Below are 16,753 nucleotides of genomic sequence, written 5' to 3' on the forward strand. Positions count from 1 at the left end.
AATCTAGTCCTCACCTCTGCATTTTTGGTATGTGCACACACATCAATACCCTTTATCTTTTCATGCAAAATGTGAACCTTCACTCTTGTGTAAGAGCCCTTGAAGGTCTTTTCATTTTTGCACAAATTGCACTTCCATTCCCATGTACCATTGGAGCCCATCTGCTTTACTTTGGTAACATACTTCCATAGAGGATAATATTCTTGCTGCCTGCTTGCTTGAGTGGATTTAGGGGCACTTGAAAGACAACTTTGAGAAGCCATGATTGCTGTAAATTACAATAATACAAAATGAAAAACTCACCCAATTTAGGGCCACTTGAAACACTACTTTGACAAGCCATGAATGATGCAAAATTAGGAAATGAAAACTCACCCAACTAGCTGCTGTCCACGTTTTTCCTCTTGCTTCCCAAGCCGTTCCTGTTGCTGCCCACGCTCCAAAACAAAAATAAACTCCTTGCTGCTGCTATAGGAAGCTCTTCTTGCAAAACAATGTGTGAGAAATGAGTGAATGAAGTGCATTTTTAAAGAAAAGAAGAGGCTCATAGGGTTTCTAGAGAGTTCTATTCTTCTCATCATCTAGAGAATTCCATTTGTAATTTTTTATTATTAAATTTAGCTAACAACCACATTAAAATTAGTTTAATAGTGTGTTTTGGTGTTATATGGGGCCCACGCCCTCTTTCCACCAAGTTTAGATGGCTGAAAAAGGCTTAAAAAACGTTTAATTTCTTTTTGGTCGTTGAAACTTGGACTGTTGCGTCGAAACTCTGCTGAAACGCCGCCGGCCATACCATCCAACATTTCGAAATTGCGAAACGTTGTACGATACGACTGCTGGCGTTTCAAGCCCATTTCGGCGTTTTGGGCCGTCCTGGCCCTTGGGTACTAGTATGCCCACTAAAACTGGAGTTTCTTGCAACATAGGTGTTAGGTGAGAATAATTGTCAAAGTGTCCAAGGTGCAAACTGATGTGAGCCTCCTCTATTTAACTTTGGCTGCCTCTTCCTCATGTGGAACCCATCATCGAATACCTTTCTTCCCCAAGAAGCTCGAATTGCTTAGTGGAGCATATTTTCCTCTTGGCTGGCCCCCACATTCCACTAGGGGCTCGATTTGCCTTTCTTTCGCTTGTACATGTGCCTTAATCAAAATTGGGAAGTGGGGCCCTCCAACCCACTTCTTCTAAGTTGGGAACCAAAAATGTCAAAATTGGGCTAAAATTATATTCTCACTTAGTAATAGTTGCTAAGTGATAATACCAGAGAATTTGCATGTTAGATATGCCCAATTTGTCCCACCATCAGGTTCCCCATACTCCCAAAAATGAGTCCAAGGGCTTTGACATATTTGTAGTGGATTAATTCAAACCTAGGACACCAGAAAAACAAAAAATTGGCATTAAACTACCTACACAAAAAATAACGGCCACCTCATTTAAAAAAAATATTTTTTTAGTACATTACTTGCAATGAAAAATGACAATAAGAGGGTGCATAAGAAAGATAGAAAAGAAAGATGAAGCTTGCTGTCCAAATATGGAGAATACCCTTGCATTGGCTCATGGGCATGAAAATCATAGCAAATGGAAGAAAAACAAAGAAGAAAAATGTTGGTAGGCAAAGAGGCAAGCAAGCATAACCAGGGGTTTTTAAGAACATACTTGTTAATGGAAGAAATGAAGTTTGTCTCACTGTTTTAGAATATTTGATCCACATTTTTTTTTTGGTTGGTGATGATAATGGCTGTTTGATCCTCAATCTCTCCTTGAAAACCACCACAAAGCTCTTTCCCATCCTTTTCCAAGACCAACAAAGCAAAATGACAAAAAAACCACAAAAAACACTTTTGTAGCTAGGCACTCATGCGCCTGATGATTTTTTCTGTTGTTGCATGATATTTTGGCAATAGATCAGCGATATTTTGAAAATATCAGACATTTACTTAGCGATATATCGTTTTGCTGAAAATATCGCGATATTCTCAAATATCGCCAATATTATCAACATTGGTTAACATGACATATATTCCACTTTTTTGAATGTGATATGTGTTCTCATATTAGCCTATAGTCCTCGGCTTGTTTCTTTTACTTTCATTTATATCTCTACTATCTTCTCGGCTTGTTTCTTTCACTTTCATTTATATCTCTACTATCTTCTCGGCTTTTCTCATAAGTGGGGCTGCTTGATTTCTTTGCTGGCTGGATTTCAATGAAAATGTACATATTGTTACCTTTGCTTTTCAGTTTTCAGATTTTTTTTTCCCTGACAGTAATTTCATTTCTAGAATCTAATCCAGTTAGCTATTTACAATCTATTATATTCCCTTCACTCTTTCTTTTCGCGTTTTCCTCCAATTAAGTCGATTGAACATTAACTTAATTCTTGAGGCCTGTCTTTTGTACTAATACAATGGAGTTTTTCTTCTGCAGTTATCTCGAATTATATACTTGTTTTCAAGAAATATGCATGACTCATCGCTGCCACTCAGTGTGCAAACGACTTGTGCACGATTGATGCTTAATTTGGTATCGTCTTTTACAGAAATTAATTTTGTTAGTTTTACATGGGGATATTTCTTTTGAAGAGCTCTTTTTAGAAATAAGAGCTTTATTTTATATAAAGAAATATTGATAATTATTTTTAAGTTTGAAATTTTAATGGATGAATATAATTACTATGCTGTTATGAACAATCAATCGCAGGTTGAACCAATTTTTAGCAGAGGTGTGGACCCTACCAGTAAGGAAGAAGGTCGAGCCTTATTGGTGAGATATTTTACGAGGAAGTTGTATTTGTTTTTCTTCATTATTTACTCAATGAACTATTGATTCTATATAATCTATCCGTGGCTGATTAGTCTTGCTGTTTGTTTTTCACTTTTGAAATAGGGACGCATATTGGATGCTTTTGTAAGCAAGTTCAGTACATTCAAACGCACTATTCCTCAGGTATGTTTAATTGGCTATTGCTCTTCTAGTTATAGTTATTTAGCCTTGTAGCATATGTCAGTGGTGCTTGAGTGGATTCCAGAATCAACTAATATGAAACAAAATTTATTTTGGTGCAGAAGACTAATGCTTTATGGAGCATAATGTAGGACACATGTTCAATTTATTTCCATTATAGAAGATAGTTATTAAATTTTTATGCAACACAGTTTACACGCTTATGCAATAAATAATGCAAGATTAATGAAAAACAAATTATCGTCTTGACATTATAGCACCCTTTAACAAGGTTATCAAATGCATGTACAATTGCCACAATAAAATTACAAAAAAAACAATAAGGGATGGGAAAACAACAAAAGGAATCAATTACGTTTGTCATTATTTTCTGCAACAAAATCTTGTGTAAACTGAAATGGTGATTTACTGTCACACCACCCCTAGATGTTTAATTTTTACAGATAAGAGCAGGAAAAATAACATGTAATATATTAAACTGCAATGATATACAATATTTTAGGTTACTGGCTAGCCTGAGATATAATGTCGAGGCTCTCCATATTAGAGTTGTAGCACCTGATAAAGTTTAATTTAATTTTTAATGGGCCAAAGGGCACATAAAAAATTTCAATTTGAAAGATTAAAGCCTTCTTTTTAGATTTAATTCTTTTTTAAAACGTTAAAAGCAAGAAATGAAAATTGATTTTTTTTTTAAAGTTTCCTTTTGGATTTAAACAAAATCAAAACAAAATTTTAAAAAATGAAGAGCAAACTCATAAAACACAAGTATCAATAGTACTTACATCATCATGAGGCTCCTCCATGTGAGTATCCTCATCCATCCATGTCTGCAAACTGCACGATCCTAGTCCAACTTGATCAATCTCAAGTTCATCTTCCATCGTTGTCATATCTACAACATCCTCAATCATCACGGCTTCCTCTTCCTTGTCAGCACAATCTGCAACTTCATCTTGCTCCATTGTCCAACCAAGTTGAAGATGTTCGTCTTCAACATTCTCTTCCAAGACTTCAAGTTCCTTTCGACGGTGGTTCTCTTCTTTCATCCGCTTCAACCTGTATAAGGTAAGCAAGAGCTTCCCTTCACATTGAGCTTCCCTTCACATTCTTTCAAACCTACCATGCCTTGTCAATCAGCTTGGCCCAAGAACAAAGCTTCACCTCTGCTAAACCTGTTTCACCCTTCACCTGAATCACCCTGATATTCCACCTATCACCTGCAAAAATTGAGCTCCCTGCGAAGTCTTCAGTCTTCGTAGAATTAGCTACTTGATTCAGTTCACTAGCTCTGATACCACTTGTCATGAAGTGCAGGTGTGTATCAACTTCAACGATTCAACACCAACACCAGCTCCTCGGCACTAGCTCTGCTACCACCTGTCACGAAGTGCAGGTGTGTATCAACTTCAACGCTTCAACACCAGCACCAGCTCCTCAACACTAGTTCTGATACGCCCTTATACTGGCGGTAATATTTCAACCGCACTATAGCGAGGTGCGACACTACCAACCGTTTTCTTTTCACCAATACTTACGATTGTAGACTACGCCTAACATTCCATACTTGGTTTATTTTTCATTACCAAGTATTATTATGTTTCCTTTATACAGTGAAAGCCCATAACATTCACGTAAATAGCATTATACAATAGAAATTCACAACAGTATAAAGGGAGGGGCAACTCCCTGCAACATGAGTCTGCCCGAATCAATATATATAATCTTCTTTTATAAGTACAAGTTAAATCTTGGGAAACCCCAAATTTACACTTAGCCAAATTTCCAACTTTGGCAAACTTGATTGCCTAGCTCGTCGGCACCTCCGCACGGTCGCCGCACGACTCACCAACCTTTTGTTCACCTTGTCGCACGATTGTGTTGTTTGCCCAACTTGGGTGCGCCTCATCGTAACCAAGTCGCCACACACGGGCGTCTCCGCACGAGTCACACCTTCGTTCACAACCTCAACACTTCATCGTTTCCACCGTTTTGTCGTGCACGACGCGCCCTCACCCGACCGCCCATCCGCACGTCCACCCGTTCACCCAAACTCGTTCCCTTGAACAACTTCACCCGAGTCGCCACATGACTTCACCCGGGTCGCCACACGACTTCACTCGGTTTGCCGGAACGACCTCCCCCAGGTCCTCCCTGAGCGACCTCGCTCGAGTTCTGCTCGACGACCTCGCCCGACTTTTCTGCATGAGTTTCCTGCACGAGTTTTTTGCACGAGTTTTTCGCCCAAGTTTCTTGCACGAGTTTTTTGCTCGAGTTTCTCACTCGATTTTTTCACCCGACTTTCCTGAACGAGTTTTCCACTCAAGTTCCGCCCGTCGTGCGGGCTCATCCACGCACCGCAGAACTCCTTGTTCGAACTTGTGTTGACCGAATGATGATTTGCCTCCACAAATCGTCCACTAATATATACGGGCGGGTGGCAGGTTATGTCACCCGGCCGACCCATGCCGAACGCCCAAGCTAACTCGTTCAACATGTTGCCTTCGCCCGAGTGGAGGGTCGGCACGCCCAACTCGTGTGACCGCCCTCTCAACTCGCCCAACATTGTATAAACTCGTCCAAGGTTCATTTCGTTTCACATTTCGCATGTCCTTCACACGGTGGAGTCGCCCTGCTCGTTGCACAGACCGCAGGTCCATACATCCTCCCCCACTTGAAGTCATTGTCGTCCTCGACAATATCTTATCCCGGCAACCACCTGTTACCAAGATCACCATACCAAGGTATACACCCCATCGATATGTCATATATCGGAAATCATCTCAATCCATGACCATCAACCACCCTGTCACAATCTCTACATGCTGCTCCCCATCATGGAACGCTGGCCCCTCCATTTCAAGCTACATGCTTCCTGCAACATCTCGTGTCGACCTCATCATGTGTCGTCCTCATGTGAACTGCTGACATGATACTCCAACATAATGCTAACACATCTTTTTGCACTACCAGACCCCATGTTTGAATTAGTCGAGTGATCAGTCCAACTATCACGCTCAAACCATGAGAGTGAACATCCTCATGCCACCATCAGTTTTTTCTCAGAACATCCTGTCACATCCTCAACTCAATCAAGAATGCATCTCCATATAAGTTTAAGCCATGCTCAGGTCCATGAAGTAGTCCTCATCTCATCTGCAACATGCTTTCCATGATGTTCTCTATCCAACATCATCATCCATCTGTAAAACATCAATCTCTTCAAAGTGAAGAGATCATCTCCTGACTCTCGATGTGCCACATCCAGGTCCATGAAGCAACCTCTATCATATCTGTAATGTGCCATCCCTCAAGTCTGTGATAGAAACAAGTATACACTTGTCTCATCCATCCATGTGCTGCCCATGATCATAGATCAATCAGCTCCAATGTGTCAAAAGTGGTTAAGTCTCGGCTCAACCCATACCCAAGTGTTGCCACCAAGGCATCATCACCGTTGTAACTCCAAAAGTCACAACAATCTCATGTCATCATGAGCTCCATGAGTCATCTCCAACCAACACTCTAGCAAGCATACAAGTCTTGGCCCAAAGGTCTCTGCAAGATGCCTCAGCTCTCCATGTAGTAGGAATGCTCCATAGTATACTCACAACTCCATCCAAGTCCATGGCCTTGTTGTACATAAGTGCACAACCTCTCCATCGACTCATAAGTAAAACATCTCCATGTCACACCAGCAAATCCACCTGCACAACATCCCTGCCTTGGCAATCCTCATTGGATGCCCATAAGTGACACTTCCACAAGTGCTTCTGCATGATGTCCCTGCATAGACTGCCATGCTCCATGTCTCCAACTTGATGTCCATGACTAAGTTGCCCATGTAGTCCAACCAAGTAGACCCATCACAACAATCGGTCATCCTCATCCAAGTCTGCAATGTTTGGTCTAGTGAACTCGGTCACCCAACCATATCATCATCATCACGAGTCCCTTCCATCATAGCTCCCCCACTGAAGGTTCCACCAAGACTTCCTCTTGGTCTCGGCCATGAGAAGTCCACCCAAGCAACTCAAGTGTGTGCCCTCCTCAATCTGTCCATGAGTCATGCCGGGCACTTAACCCCCTTCATGTGGCTAAAGCATGACCCAATCCTCCACAATGATCATCATGTTCCTCCCTTGTCAAGGGCCTTTGCACCTTCTATCATAAGGTCACAAACAACCCCAACAAGTCCTGCAACAGTCAACAATCCTTGCTTCTCCATACAAGGTCTCATCGTAGACATCCATGGTAAGATCCTCCCTAGAATCAAAAAACTGACTTTGCCCTTCCCTGCATATGGTTCATCTCCCAAAAGCTCAAATGAAACACAAGTATTAATAGTACTTACATCATCATCATGAGGTTCCTCCATGTGAGTATCCTCATCCATCCATGTCTGCAAACTACACGATCCTGGTCAAACTTGATCAATCTCAAGTTCATTCTCCATCGTTGTCATATCTGCAACATCCTCAATCATCACGACTTCCTCTTCCTTGTCAGCACAATCTGCAACTTCATCTTGCTCCATTGTCCAACCAAGTTGATGAAGTTCGTCTTCAACATTTTTTTCCAGGACTTCAAGCTCCTTTCGAATCTGGGGATTCTCTTCTTTCATTGGCTTCAACCTGTATAAGGTAAGCAAGAGCTTCCCTTCGCATTCTTTCAAACTTGCCATGCCTTGTTGTTTAGCTTGGCCCAAGCACAAAGCTTCACCTCTGCTAAACCTGTTTCACCCTTCACCTGAATCACCCTGATATTCCACTTGTCACCTGCAAAACTTGAGCTCCTTGCCAAGTCTTTCGTCTTCGTAGAATCAGCGCCTTGATTCAGTTCACCAGCACCAGCTCCTTGGTACTAGCTCTGATACTACCTGTCACGAAGTGCAGGTGTGTATCAGCTTCAACGCTTCAACACCAGCACCAGCACCCTAGCGTTAGCTCTGATACCACCTGTCACGATAGCGTAGTGGGATCAGCACTTCATCGTCAACCCGATCAGCTTCCTAATCATCAGCGCTGATACCACCTATATCGAAGTGCAGGTGTGTATCAACTTCAATGCTTTGATTCTCAGAATCGGATAGCCACTGCCCAACCGCCCGTGGGGGTGGCTGGGAAGTGGCTATTCGATTCTTGGAATCGAATAGCACTGCCCGTGGGGGCGGTGGCCGATAAAATTGTTTTTTTTTTAAATAAAAAATAAATTTTGTTAAATATGTTTATTGTATATATATATATATATATTAAATGTGTTTTTTTTTTTTTTTTAATTTTATATATATTTGTAAAATATATATATTTTAAATATTTTAGATGTTATTTTAAAAAATATCAAAAATATATTTAGCTTTTTTTTTTTTTTTTTTTTTTTTTTTATGTTTTTTTGAAAATGATGTTTAATTTGAAAATATGTGTTTTTTTAAAATTTAAATTGTTTTTCGGGTTTTTATTTTATTTTGAATTTCGGTGTATTTTTGTTTTTTAGGGTTTTTTGAAAATGTTTTTAATCTTCTTCTTCTTCTTCTTCTTTTTTTTTTTTTTTTTTTTAAATTTTACTTTTTTTCTTCGTTTTTTTTTGTTATTTTCCTATTTTTTTAATCTAGTTTGTTTTTAATTTAATTTATTTTTTTTTAGTTTTTTCTTAATGCTTTTTTAAAATTTCCTACTTTTACTTAATTTTATAGTTTATTTTATTTTTTTTTCCAAATTTTTTTATGGTTACCACATTAAAAAAATTGTTATTTTTTTGAAAATATGTTTTTTTTATTATTTATTTCTTTAAATTTTTTTTAATTTTTTAATTTTTATATTTTATAGGTTAATTTTGTTTTTTTTTCACATTTTTATGATTGGTTTTTTATTTTTTAATTTTATGTTTTGTTTTTAATATATATTTTTATTTACATTTTGGTATTTTTTTTAAACATTTTTTTTGTGTTTTTTTCATTGTTTTTATTTTTAATTTTATGTTTTCATTATTTTTTTGAAATTTTAATGTTTTTCGGAGTCATAACAAAATCTTTTACATCATTATTTCAAAATGTTGAAAATCCCCCCCTCCAAAAAAAAATAAAAAGTGTTATTCGAGCATCAACACTTTTCATTTTGAGGGTGTTTTTTGCACATAAAAATTTGGTTTTACTGGCATTTTTTTAAAATGTTGAAAATTAACTCTAGGAAAAAATCCATCGTTTCATTATTAGCACTTTTCATTTTCAGTCTGGTTTTTGCACAATTTTTGCACAAAGAATTCATTATCACTGCCATTTTTAAAACATGTTCAAAATTGACCCTAAAAAAAAACCATCGTTCTAGTATACACACTTTTTGTTTTTAGCACTATTTTTCCTGTTTTTTCAGGGTTTTTTGGGCAGATTTCTCGTTTTGAGTTTAGAGTTCCTGTTTCAAAGTTTACATTGTTTAAACCCCAACAACCTGAAGTTGAGAGCTCTTAGCATCTACGCAATCCCGACACCAGCAACCCGGCCTCCTCAGCTAATTGCGTCAGCCCTTCTAGCTTCTGCGTGGCTCTGCATGAGTCTCCCTTTGCCTCCCTTAGCCTTTGCGCTGCCTCTCCCTGGCTCATCCTTGATGATGCAGGCACTACGTCACCCTTCCCTTGTTGCTGCTTTGCTAGAAACAACTTCTGTCACTCGGGACAGCTGTTTTCTGCTGCTATTGGCCCGCTCGGCTGATGTCCTCAGTTCTCTTGTGATCTGCAACCATGCTGTGATACCATGTTTAAGTTTCTAAGTCTACCAGTTAGAAACCCTCCATGCACTCTACTGATTTATTCCTACCTACTTGTTCTGTTACTTAACAAGTTATTTACAATGTAAATACTGAAAATAAACACTAGTGCATGCTCAACATATTACAGATCATCAATTGAAGGAAACAAAAACAAGCACACAAATTGACACGTTATTTTTGGACCAATGTCCCTGGAAAAGCCCAATGCAGGAAAATCGGTGCAACTATCTGAGGGCTTTCTTATTAATCACTTTCAGAGTACAATCTGGGTACCAAATCCGGCTTACCCAACAGAGAATGCCCTTGGTAGTAGTACCTCTCAGTCTGAGACAGATGTTCCAGCTGAAACCCCGGATAAACCCTCCGGCAGCTCCTCAGCTCCAATCTGCCCCAGAAACCCTAACATTTGCCTTTCTGGACTGCGTCAGCCTCTCTCTGCCTAGCGCTGGCCCTGCGTCAGCCTCTCTCTGCCTAGCGCTGACCCTGCGTCACCCTGAATGGGCATGCATCAGTCTCAGGAGGCCCTGCATCAGCGTTCTGACCCTCTACGTCAGCAATGCTGGCCTCTCTGAAGCATTGCACAATTCTTGGCTGCCTCTGCGTGGCCCTGCGTGAGCCTTGGCTGCTACTGTGTCACTCTCTCTAGCTCCTGCGCTGATTTCCCGGCACTATCTCTGCCTCTCTGTCTCTCTGTACTCACTTCCCCTCAACCGCAATTCCGATCACTGATTCTATCTCTCTTAGCAAATTCCGCTCTAGAGAATAGAATGACTGATCATCTGGTGTATTCTTCAAGTGACCCTCAAGCCCCCTCTTATACTTTTCTTATTGACATATCAACGGCCAAGATTAAGTCCCTAATCAACGACTAAGATTAGATCTGGCTTGATCGGGATCCATGTTTTTTGGACCATTCTAACACAATTTTATATTAATCCACATTAATATTTTAATTTCCCTAAGTTTAGACTTAGGGACTGCATTAAAAATATTAACTATTTTAATATCTCCTGAATTGTTTAGAATCTGCCCAAACCCTTTCTGGGTATTGGAGATCTCATGGTCCCTAACCTCTCCACCAAATTTCGTGGCTAGAGCACATCCGATGCTACCACAAATCAACACAAGACTCATGAAATGTGGTATGGCTACATTCCTTCGTTAAGGCATCTTAGGATCTTTGGTTCCACTTGTTATACCTTGATTCCTAAGGAACAAAGAAGCAAGCTTGAGGCAATGAGTAGAAAGTGCATCTTCTTGAGGTATTCAGATATCATCAAAGTATATCATCTTTATGATGAGGTGAATAAGAAGTTTATATTGTCTAGAGATGTGATTTTTCTTGAATCTTCCAAAATTGACAATACTGTTGGGAAACAACTTGATTGTTTGGATAGATTCACTTGAAAAACTTATCATGAATTTGTTAAGGAAATTCCACATATTGAAGGGGGATACCTATCTTAGATAGATCAATCTATGGAATCCCCTTTTGAAGCATTGTTTCCCCATCATGAAGTTTTGGCCACTCCTTCAAATCAAGAAGACCCTTTGAGTGATGTGATTGAGAGGATTGGAAGGCTAAATCTTGATCTAACCCCATCTGAATCAACAGAGCAAACTGAACCATCTCAGAATGGTCTACCAAAATGGCTTAGCGAAGCAGTTGAAAGTATTCACCCAAATGAGGTTGGAAAGAAAAGAACTAGAAGTTCCACTCGAAAAAATGGAGGTGATGTACATGATTATGATTCTGTTGATGATATGGATGTTTCATTTGATTGTAAACTGAATTTGTTTACTAATTTTGAATCAACTTCCTTTAAGAGGTTGCTTCTTATGATGAATGGAAACTATCAATGCAAGAGTATGATGCTCTCATAAAGAATGGAACATAGAAGATGGTGGACCCTCTATTTGGAACCAAACCAATTGACCACAAGTGTGTCTACAAGGTCAAGTATAAATGAGACAAATCACTTGACAAGCGCAAAGCAAGACTCATGGTAAAAGGATTTGTATAGAAAGAAGGTATTGATTATGAAGAGACCTTCGCCCCCATAGCATAATGGGCCATCATCTAGAATTTCTTTTCCTTGGTAGCTTAGAATGGATGGAAAGTACATCAAATGGATGTGAAGACTACTTTCTTGAATGGAGACATGAAATAAAATGTCTTCATGTTTCAACCAAAAGGCTTTGTTGTGAAGGGCCAAGAACAAAAAGTATGCAAACTCATCAAATCCTTATATGGTCAACTCTATTTGTCAAGAAAGTTGGCAAATTGTTCTCTATCTTTTGATACATGCATAGTTTTTTTTTTTTGTTTGTTAAGCCTCATAGTACTTCCATTTTCTATTGAGTTTATCAGCAAGTTACAACCAATTTTGAAATTTGTTAGGTGGCCTCAACTTGACCTTTGGGAAACCAAGTCTGTTGGCAACCTAATGGCATGGTATGCCATCAAAAAAATGATACGTTTCGAGTCTTTCTACCCAAGCCGTATATGATTGTATGTTCATGTATATCTCGCTCATAGTTTTTAAAACCGGAACCGGTGACCGGACCGGTCCACCTAATGAACCGGTTTACCGACCGGAACCGGTCTAACCGGGACTGGTTTGGTCTAAACGAACCGGTTTTAGAAAAATACATTAAATAATTATTTTTTAATGAAAAAAACTATTTTTAAGATTTAAAACCATGATTCCAAGCCAATAGAGACAAAATATGCAAAGATTGCTCATTGATATACCATGTAAAGCCTTAAAGGTGAATATATCAAAATGGCACCAAGTGCAATACATATCATCGACAAAATACATAAGCAATGAGGCTCTAAATGGCCACTAGAGTGCAAAAATAAAGCCTACAAACTATGGGGCCAGTGGCCTACTACAAGACTTCAGTCTAGACTCTACATATATGATAATAGTAATACTATAATAGTGATCAACATTATCACTTGAAGTTGAAACTTCTCATGAGTCTCAGTCATCATGATCAAACTCAGTTGGTTGAGTCTCGACTCCCAAACTGTGTAGCCACAAACTTCTCTATTGGTTCAGTGACTTGAGTCTCAAACTTCTGAAGGTATTCTGCCCTAATATGCCCTATTATTTCATTTGGTGCTCCACATGGCTTTACATGGCCTCCTATCCCAGCCAAGTGTTGCTTGAACCTGTTAATACCCCCTCCTTGAATGGATTTTTGGCAATATTTGCAGATCATTTTGCCATCAATCATATCACAATGAGCCCATGCAGTATCTTCGGCTTTTGGAGGCATGATGACTCCCTGGATGGTAGATCATAGAAGTGAGAAGTTTATAACACAAAAAAAAAAAATTCATGGACAGCAGACTCAAATGAGGAATTATCAAGTGCAAATCCTTACCTGGAAATGCAAACTAGCTCCCTTAGCCTCCTCTTGAAGATGGCAACTCCACTGACAGCTACACACTATCTCCAAAATAGCTCCAACTCCAACTCCAAGATGACTACTTCAGCAAAAACTCCACACTCTCCAAGCTCACAAACAAACTCACAAACACTCACAAACACTCCAAATCAGTTGTGTGAGACAAATGAGAGTGAGAGGGGTCTCTTATAGCAAGTGTGAGGGTGCTTTTGGAGGGAAAATACCTTTCCCTCACCCCCAAAACCCCTAAACCACAAAACCACAGTGCTTTTTGTCATAATTCGGTGGGCTATCCATAAACCGACCGGTTTAGGACGGAACCGGCCGGTTTGCTACAAACCGGAGGACGGAACCGGCCGGTTTGCTACAAACCGGCCGGTTCCGCCCTAAACCGGCCGGTTTTGACCGGTTAGGGCCAGATTTCGGTCACATGAGGCATCTAACCCGGTTTTTAGGCCGGTTCGGACCGGCCAGGCCTCTAACCGGCCGGTTAGACCGGTTACCGGTTTTTGTGGCCGGTTTTTAAAACTATGATCTCGCTATCTACTTGCCTACAAACATAACTGTAATTACAAGTAAAAGTAAAAGCTATCAATATCAAAATCTACAAAAAAGAGAGACATCAATTTCACTGTTCCGATTCCTCAGTTGAGGTAGATTGAACTGGAGCTGGGACTTTTGCAGTCGACCTTGGGAGTTTTGTCGATGCTAGAATGCAAGGCAAATTCTTTTCAATGTGTTGGGGGCGCTCGTCCTGCGTCTGCATTTGAAACAATAGCTTCTGGAAGTCCTTTTTGTAATTTGGGAATGTCTGCACTGCGACGACCATATTCAAAGCAATTTGTTCCAGGGCCTTGCCCATAATTCCTTTCATTGACCAGTAGAGGAACAACGTGTGTTTGAATTGGGTCACTCGGCCTCAAGTATGCCTTGGGTCAGGAACTAAGACCCTTTAGTCGTCTGCTTCAATCTCCATGGATCCTGCCTAATGGTTCAGGTCTACTTCCCACCACTCTATCAACTTTCATATTTCTTCATCTATTCCCTCATGATAGGCATCCATTGCTTCATTGATGACGCTGACAGATGGTTTACGACCTCTTGGCTTGCCCCTGGGTTGCTAGATTTCCCTTCCTCTTGTCTGCCCTTACTTTTTCGGCTGTGGCCACGCGGGGTTGGGCTGCGAGTTCAGGCCGCCGCTCGGACCATTTTGTTCAACTTCCTTCGTGATGTTTTGTGGCAGTGGATGCTCGCAGGTGATATGAGCCCCCAGCCTTCCGAGTAACCAGAACTATTGCCAACCTGTTGATCTGTACAAAGACCAAAAAGCATCCGCAAAACCAAATTTTTTTTCCTGCCAGCCTCTCAAGATTCAAAACAGAGATTACCATGTTTTCCAGAAGCAAACAGGGGTTCCAACTCGTAATCAGAATTATGATTTTCAAAAACCTGGTTCCATACAATCCACCTCTCGTGGGTGTGAATCAAAGGATTGCCCTCCCCAGGCTGCTAAGAAGTTACAGCCACAGCAAAATCCCCTCGCGCCCAGTGACCCTGCTCCCCCTTGTCCCAATTCCCCTTAGGCTTCCAGCGCCAATCGTTCATAGGCTTTGCTACATTTTCCCAGTTCCTTGCTAGGTCAGCCCCACTCAGATGTGGAGCCATGGGCGTAGTTTTCGCGCATAGGCCAAGCTTTATGGTCATAGGAATTCACCCATACCCCTTAGCATAAGTAGTTTCTCAAGGCCATTCGGACAAATGCCAGGTGGGTCACATGCGTTCTATTCTCTAGCCCTGCAAACACACCTTGCCCTCTCCTTGCAACCCTCTGCCATTCTTATATCATGCTAAGAAAATGCCCCGGTGGATCATCCATATGTCGAACTGCATTGAAATAGTGATGCCTCCAAGCCAATTCCAAATATATCCCCCCCGACCTCACGCAAGCACAAACATTGTAGGACACGAACTCGCGAAACCCCACAAAATTACACCCGGCCAACCCAAATCATAATTCCAGCAAACTTTCAGCATGGCGAAAAGGGAAAGGGAGTAAACAACATACCAATTTACCAACGCTATGCATGGTCGAGCTCGCACTTGGTCCTTCCTTTGTCCACAATTGCAATCTTCGTTCAAAATCAAAGTTTCCAACCTCTTCATGCACTCTCCCAATGCCTCACACCAAGATTGATCTCGCCTCCTGTTGCCACCCGCATTCTTATTAATCTCCCATTTGCCTGAAGCGACCCTGCCAGCCATGCCATGCATGTGGAGGGTGGTGGGTTTCTCTTTCGAGGCACCTCCCATTAAACACATTGATTGCGTCGAGGGTCTCGTACGCACCCCAATCAGGGATTGCTACATGCATAGTTTTAAAAACTGCCCGGCTTGAACAAAAAATCAGCCAAACCGACCGGTTAGGTACCCAGGCTATCAAACCGACCCATTAAATTTGATTCAGTGGCTGATAAAGATATTTTAGGTTCCAAATCGATTGGTTTGGTACCTAACCTGCCTTGACTGATTCCGTAAAAAAATTGGCCAGCTGTTGATGGGGCCTGTGGCTAGTTTTTGGGGATGGTGTTTTGCAAACCATGGAAAGGTTTCCTCCTAAATTTGTCCCCCTAATTGATGCCTAATCTCCAATTTGCCTCACACATTTGATTTCTGGTGTTTGTGAGCACATGAGAGCTTGGACAATTTTGCAACAACAATGTGTTTTGGTGCAACAATAGGAAGTTTGGAGGTTCATCATCATCTTGGAGTTGTTTTGGAGTTGTCTAGTGGAGTTGGCATCTTTGGGAGGAGGCTTTATCAACTGGTTTTGATTCCCAGGGATGATTTTTCTCTTAAAAATTTCCAAATTTCATTGCTGCATTGTTTTTAATTTTTTTGCATTTTTCTATTTTATTTGCAGATCTTCTATTTAGGTTGATCAATGCACCAACCAACTCTTAGTCATGCATGATCTCATCACATACAACAAAACATGGGAGGACTATTTGGGACATTTGGATGAAATTTTGGGTATTATAAAGGAACAATCACGAGGAGCATTTGGGACATTTGGATGAAATCTTGGGTATTAGAAAGGAACAGTCACGAGGAGCATTTGGGACATTTGGATGAAATTTTGGGTATTATAAAGGAACAATCACTTTATGCTAAGGTATCAAAATGTGATACTGGGATAACCGAGATCCTTACTCTGGGCTACATGATTAGTGCGTAGGGGGTACAGGTACATCACGAGAAGATACATGCCATACTGGATTGATCCACACCCAATAACCTTATCGAGTTGTGGGGATTCTTTGGTATTTGCAACTACTATAGGTGGTTCATTAAGGGATTCTCATAGTTAGGTATACCATTGACAGACTTGACGAAGAAATGGGCATTTAGGTGGACACAAGAGTCAGTAAAGGCATTTAACAAGCTCAAAGAGGTGATGAGCTTGTGTCCGACGTTGACACTTTTTGACTTCAACCAGACTTTCGTATTGGAATGTGATGCTGAAGGGATAACAATTGTGCTAATGTCGAATAAATACTCCATAGCCTTTCAAAGCCTAAAACTTAGAGATGCAGAGAAGC

General features: G+C 40.5%; 1 protein-coding gene across 1 annotated transcript in view; it reads left to right on the forward strand.

The window, feature by feature from the left end:
- LOC149169283 (uncharacterized) overlaps nt 1–16,753 on the forward strand; it is a 324,296-nt gene that overhangs the window by 161,256 nt on the left and 146,287 nt on the right. The window contains exons 7-9 of the mRNA XM_089428626.1: nt 2,437–2,532; nt 2,710–2,772; nt 2,896–2,955. Coding sequence (XP_089284752.1) covers nt 2,437–2,532; nt 2,710–2,772; nt 2,896–2,955 — 219 coding nt within the window. The remainder of the gene's footprint in view (nt 1–2,436; nt 2,533–2,709; nt 2,773–2,895; nt 2,956–16,753) is intronic.

This window comes from Pinus tabuliformis, chromosome 4_2 (genome assembly GCF_031772625.1).
Source record: "Pinus tabuliformis cultivar Carrire ecotype Pingquan chromosome 4_2, CPIR1, whole genome shotgun sequence".
NCBI classification, from domain to species: domain Eukaryota; kingdom Viridiplantae; phylum Streptophyta; class Pinopsida; order Pinales; family Pinaceae; genus Pinus; species Pinus tabuliformis.